The sequence below is a fragment of the Dipodomys ordii genome, unplaced genomic scaffold, assembly GCF_000151885.1.
Source record: "Dipodomys ordii isolate 6190 unplaced genomic scaffold, Dord_2.0 Scaffold181, whole genome shotgun sequence".
Lineage (NCBI taxonomy): Eukaryota > Metazoa > Chordata > Mammalia > Rodentia > Heteromyidae > Dipodomys > Dipodomys ordii.
Window position 1 is genome coordinate 883,615 of NW_012267397.1, and position 6,693 is coordinate 890,307.

The window sequence follows — 6,693 nt, forward strand, 5'->3', positions numbered from 1 at the left end:
GGACTTTCCTACCCAGGCTGGCTCTGAACCACAATCCTCAGAACTCAGCCTTCTGAGTAGCTAGGATTATAAGCATGAACCACTGGTGCCCGACCAGATTGCTCTTAATAAGCTCCAGGTGTGCTTGCAGTTTGCCCATAAGAAGGGTGCTTTGTGATATTTTTTTTGTGTCTCTGTTTATAGGGGGAGGATAGGGAAGGGGTAATGTCCTAGAAGTGATCCTTTTCCTTATCATCCCCCATACCCTCTGTCCAACTTTTTTCTGCCCCTTACCTTTTTTCTTTTCCAGGGCACCAGCCGGCCATCCCATTACTATGTCCTTTGGGATGATAACCGTTTCACAGCAGATGAGCTCCAGATCCTGACGTACCAGCTGTGCCACACTTATGTTAGATGCACACGTTCTGTTTCTATCCCAGCACCTGCCTACTATGCCCGCCTGGTGGCTTTCCGGGCACGGTACCACTTGGTCGACAAGGAGCATGATAGGTAAGGCCTGGATCTGGCTACCTTTTCTATTGCACTCCCAAGTTTCCTTGAGTAGAAGGACGTGAGTGCTGCACAATTTAGTATTCTTGGATTTAATCTGCCCAAATCTGGGTTGAAGTTTTCTCATAGGTTGGTGTGGGAAAAGCACCCAGGGATGGGTGAGGGAATTAATAGTCCATTTCACCAGGTAGGACTTTTTTTCATTGTTTTCTTTTCAGTGGAGAGGGGAGCCACATATCTGGGCAGAGCAATGGGCGGGATCCCCAGGCCCTGGCCAAAGCTGTACAGGTTCACCAGGATACTCTGCGCACCATGTACTTCGCTTGAAGGCAGAACGCTGTTACCTCACTGGATAGAAGAAAGCTTTCCAAGTCCCAGGAGCTGTGCTGCCCAAATCCAGAGGAAGCAAGGAGGAGGAAGGTTGGGTAGAGAGGAGTGTAGGAGGCCTTGTTTTTCTCTACAGAAGGGGTGGAGGGGTGGGGAACAGGGCCAGCAAGAGACCACCAGCCGGAAATCTCTGATACCAACCTCATATCCTCCTGCATCCCTCACCCTATTTTGTCACATCTGGCCCTGATCCCATTGGACCAAGATGGGCAGCACTGGTGCCCACCATACTCACAGGTGTCTCATGTGATTCACAGTGCTAAAGACTCATGCTTAACAGCTTGTTAAGGTCGGCTCTGAAGCCCTGTGGACAGAAGCTGGTAGGATTGGGTTTGATACTTTAGATGGGAAAGTGAGGGGCTTGAGAATGTGGGTGGGAGGAGGGAAGGATTTTTTTAGGAGCCTTAATCAGAAAAAGGTCTAGATTTGTTTAAGAAGAAAAATGAAATCAGACCCAGATCAATATTTTAGGATACTAGATGTTTTCATGGGTTCAGAATCCAGTTTGTAGGAAGATTTTTAATGCTAATGGTTTTGGTTGTTCTTCCCTCAGCTACCCACCCTCAATCCCTGCCCACTGCCTTTTGCCCTTATTCTCTCATATTTCCTACCCCATCTTACATCTCATCCCTGACAGAGATCCAGCCCCCTAGTAACACTTAAGGCACTATGGCACTTAGCTCTGAAGTGACACGACCCTGTCTTCCTTCCGCCTGCTGGTGGGTAACCAGTGCCTTCCCTGTAATGGTAATGCTGCAGAACTGCAACCTTTTGTACCTTTCTTTGTGGGACTGGGTGGTGGGGTGGGAGAAGGAGGTAGGTGGGAAACAGATATCCCAACCCAATAAGCCTCCAGCCAGAATGCCAGCTATTTTCCATTTGAAGGATTGACTTCCATACTCATTGAGCTTTTAAAAAGATCGCAACCTCACGATGGTTAGAATCCATTGACATTTGCACTTTCAGACATGACAAGTCTCGGAGCTGCTGAGATGACTGGCCCCTGGCCTTTTCACTTATACTTCCCTCTTTTCCATATCCCCATTCCTTCCACCCTGCCTGGTCTGGAGTTACTTTCATACAGCATTTCTCACTCTTGGCTTTTTCCCCCTAATCGTCATATCTCTTATGTTTCAATATTTCTTAACTGGGGTGTCTTATAACAGAAGATCTTTAGGTCTAAAATGCGAAAAAAGAAAATGAAATGTTATTTTTATACCATAACTTGAGTCTATTGCCAAAATCTGGAAATTCCTCCCATGCCTGATGAGTTTACATCCTGGAAACATTGAGCCATCAGAAGGAACTATGTATCTGACTTGTTCTCTGGCCTGGCTAGGTAGGGGTGGTTATTTTCCCCAAAGTGAGGCTCAGGCTCTGTTCTTCCTCTGTGCAAATAATACCTTTTTCTTGCTACAGGCTTCCTCCTCTGCACTGTCCTGCACTCTTTCCTGCAAGTGTATCTTCCCTTTCTCTGGACTGGACTGTCCTTTGACCCTTGGATTCATCCCAGATTCTAGCATGTCCTGTGGACAGGCTGGGGAATTTTGCTGCTCCCTTTGCTTCTGTTTACACAAATGAATTTTTCCTGGTTTCCCACTAGGGCATGTGAGTGGGTGGCATGGGCTTTTTTTTTCCCCCCTTTGAGATAAAGGGTTTGGCTGGCTTATAGGAATGGAGAAGAAGGAGGTTCTTGCTTAGTCTCTGCTGGCAATTGAGAGAAGGCTCTCTCTTTCTCCTGTACTACTGCTTGGAATGGGAAGGTTCAGTTTCAGTATGCAAATTCTTCTTTTTGAGGAGCCTGGGCTTGGTTTTACCCTCTCTGGTGATGAAGCCATGATACTATAGATCTAGTCCAGGATTGGCCAGTCAGCTGGAGGAAGGAAGGTCTGAATCCTGGCCTGTAGAGTTAAAGCAACCCTTTTTCTCTTCCCAGCAGCCTTTGTACAGACCCACATTTGCTATGCAAAACAATCTACTCTAGGTTCTGTTCTAGTTGGCTACATTGTTCAGTAACTTCACAAAAAGGTAACGCAAATATTCCTTATGAAGAAAGCAACAGGACTGTTGAGTAACTCCTCCTGTACATTTTTCTGCTGGCTATAGAATGGGTTGTCCAATGGGCACAAGCCTAGTGAAAAACAGAATGGAAGGTCCTGGGAGGAGGCAGCTCACTGGAGAGCCTACATTCCTTACACAAGTGCCTAAAGAGAGTGATGCTAACACTCCATATGCCCTCTGTCCATCGCCTTCATTATACAGTCTACTTCATGTTCTGTCACCCTTTGGGGAGGAAGCTCTCCTAGGACAATGGGCTCTCATGTAATCTACTACATTGGGTACATTTTGGGGCTAGGACAAGGGCATTATTCCTGGAGGGTCCAGTCATTCACCAGCATTTGCAAATGCCCAGAGGGAACAGATGGAAGTCACTATTCTCAGCAACAAGTTTGTGTTCTTTCCTTTCTCTTTGCCTCACTCTCTCCATTGGGCTTTGAGCTGGGGCTTGAAAGGCATTTCTAGTCCTTTGGCATCACATGTGCCATTCAAGAAATAAAAGCAAGAGAATGAGCTTGGATAATGATGAGAAAATAATTTTCTGCTCTTAGTTTTAGGAAAAAAAAGACAAATCCATGATTGTGTTATTTATTCTTGTTTGAAAGGTGGCACGTACACAAGGTGTTGGTAGTAAGCTTTAGCTAGCTTGGATTTGGTTGCGGTAGCAGTACTTCTTACTAAGTTCTGAGGAAGTACTGGGAGGACCCCAGCCTTATCCTCATAGGTCTCTTGCTCCCTTTTTCCCACTGTTTTTAATATCCCTTTCCTCTTTCTTTCCTTGGCTGACTCCCCCTGCCCTCTATTGACTCAACTTGGTTGCTGGCTGGCCTGTATGCCTGTCTGTCTGCCCATGTGATGAATTCTCTGCATGACCTGCAATGATCCTACTGTTAACTGGCAAGGTCAGGCTAAGCACCTTGACTGCATAAGACCAAGAACCTGTTCCCCATGCCCAGTAGTATTAATATTAGTTGAACTTTCCTCAAGCTTACACTATAGAGCAGCAGACTTGCTTGGCTTCTGGGAGTTTGCACACCTAACCATTCCTTGGAGCTAGTTTCTCATTGCTTTTTCTGCTTCCTTTTCTCTCTGCTCTAGGACCTTCCTTTGCTAAGGATGACCTAGGGTCAAGCTTTTTGATTATTCTGAGTTGGGGGTTAGAGAATGGAAATAGAGGGAAAAGTGAGAAGAAAAAAAAAGAATGGATAGAGTTTGGGAAAGGAGAACACTGCTTTTTTTTTTTTTTTCTAGTTCAGCATGACCCATTGGTTGAGGTGCTACTGCTGGCTACAATAGCCTTGGAGCTATTGTTGCCACAAACTTAAGCTTAGAATGAGGCTGAAGAAAAAGATGCCTACAAGTTTGAAACCTTTCTAAAAATCTACTGGTTTCCACCTGTTAGATATCTCCTTAATAGCCTCCTTGTTGGCTGAGCAACAGTGTTTTTTTCTGTCCAGAATTATATGAATAATGCCAGTACACATGATGGACACAAAGAGGACACTTCTTAGCTGACTCATTAGATAACTGCAAGGCTGGTAGGACTGTATTTCAGACTTGGCATCATGTATAACAGAGAAGAATGGAAGTTCCTTCTCTTCCGGGGCAGAAAATTCATCTTAAGTGAGCCAAAAAGCAGTTTTAGAAACTATATTGAAGAAAGTTGTTTTTATTTATTTACTGGGCTTAGGCCAATTTAGGATGGTAGCTAAGATGCCTTCCTTCTTGAAGTCTGATCAGGGCAGGGATATGGCAGGGCACTCTTTCCTACTTAGCCTTTTAAGCGGATTGGAGAAGAGGGATTCTCTGGTTTTCTCTTTTCCCCCACTCACTAGGACTTGCCTTCTCCCTGGGCTGGGAGCTAGGCTGGGTTGGTGCTCTCCCCTTACTCTACTCCTACTGACTTCGAACCTCTGGCTGCTGTTTGGAAGCCCAAGAAAAGGAGTGAAAGGAATGGGCTCAAAACAGATTAATATAGGGAAGGCAGATTTTCTCTTTGAAAAGGAAAATAGGAAACTCTCCAAGAATTGTGCAAGTAAAGACAATTTGTCCCAATGCACTGAGTCCCCTAGTGTAGTAGCAATAAGGTAAAATGAAATGACTTTCCTGTGCACACAGTCCAAACTGACTGGTGTTTGATGTTGCACTTAGCCTTGTGTCAGGCACGTGTGACTACTCTGGGTTTCACTTTAGTTTCTAAACTTTTTATCCCTCTCAAGTGCAGCATGGATGGGGAAATGTCCCTAGAGCCCCACAGCTGTGTACTTGTTTGCATTTGTTTCCCTTTGAGACTTGTATCTGTGTCCTGCTTTGAGCTGTACCTTGTCCAGTCCATTGTGAAATTACTCCAGCAGCTGTAATGTACAGTTCCTTCTGAAGCAAGCAACAGCAGCAGCACAATTCTGTTTTATAAAGACAACAGTGGCTTCTATTTCTAAAGTGCGGTCTCTCTCTCTTTTTTTTCTCCCTACTGGCAAAATAAACTATTGGGATTAATTATATCTGAGGTTTTACAGTGGAATAATAGATTGTTGTGCAATCATACTGCACAGGGCCTCTGTGTATGCTTCATTCCACAAACATGCAAAGCATTGTGCCAGCAGTACTGTGGGAGATGGTAGAGCACCTTTCAAAAATGAGGAAAACAGGGTGTTTAAGTGAGTTTGGTGGAGGTCATAATTATCCACATAGTTTCCTTGTACAGGAAAACAAGGCTGAACCAAAGAAGATATAGAGAAGAAAGGGGATCCAGGTGCCAATGGCTCATGCCGGTAATCCTAGTTACTCAGGAGGCTGAGATTTGAGGATTCCATTTCAAAACCAGCCTGGGCCAGAAAAGTCTGTGAGACCATTATCTCCAGTTAACCACAAAAAGCTGGACATGGAGCTGTGGTAGAGAACTAGCCCTAAGCAAAAAAGCTTACAAGCAGTAACACTGAAAAAAAAAGGTTGATTTGAGGCTGGGAAGGTGGCTTAGCAGTAGAGTGCCTAGCATTCATGAAGCCTTGGGTTTGATTCCTCAGCACCACATAAGCAGAAAAAGTCAGAAGTGGCGCTGTGGAGCATATGGTAAAGTGCTTGCCTTGAGCTGAAGAACTGAGGGACAGTGCCCAGGCCCAGAGTTCAAGCCCCACGACCAACAACAACCACCACAAAAAGGTTGATTTGAGAGATGAGATAAAATAGGATTCCGTGGCTGATTAGAGGCTAGTATAGAAGCTATTACCAGGTTAACTACTTGAATACAGGAGTCTTGCAACCTTATCACCAAGGTAGGGTGTGAGTGACTACTGAAGGGGTGATGAAAGGTAATTATATAGATTAGGTGGTACTTTATGTTTATTGCCCCGCCCCCTTTTAAATACTGGGAGTTGAACTCAAAACCCACACCTTGTTAGGCAAGGCAACCTATCTCCTTTACCTGCAGGTCCATTTACTGTAAATCTAGGTGATTTTGTTTGGCCAGCCTTGGGCCTCAATCCTCCTACTTCCACCTCCTGAGTATCTGGGTTTGTTATAGGCATGCACCACTGTGCCCACTCAAAATGAGGTCTTAACTTTTTGCCAGGGTCTTTCCATCTTTACTTCCCCCATAGCTAGGATTACCAGTGTTTACCATCATTCCTGGCCTTTTATATTTTCTTTAGTAGTCTCACTGTGTATCTCAGGTTGGCCTTGAACTCAGAATTCTTCTGCCTCTTTCCACTGGGAGCTGGGATTACAGATGTGTGCCCCCTTGCTTGGACTTAAAATTTGAGG

General features: G+C 44.9%; 1 protein-coding gene across 1 annotated transcript in view; it reads left to right on the forward strand.

The window, feature by feature from the left end:
• The window catches only part of Ago1 (argonaute RISC catalytic component 1), a 42,680-nt gene extending 37,245 nt beyond the window's left edge, over positions 1-5,435 (forward strand). The window contains exons 16-17 of the mRNA XM_013034053.1: positions 290-489; positions 708-5,435. Coding sequence (XP_012889507.1) covers positions 290-489; positions 708-816 — 309 coding nt within the window. The 3' untranslated portion in view covers positions 817-5,435. The remainder of the gene's footprint in view (positions 1-289; positions 490-707) is intronic.
• Positions 5,436-6,693: the final 1,258 nt, after the last annotated feature.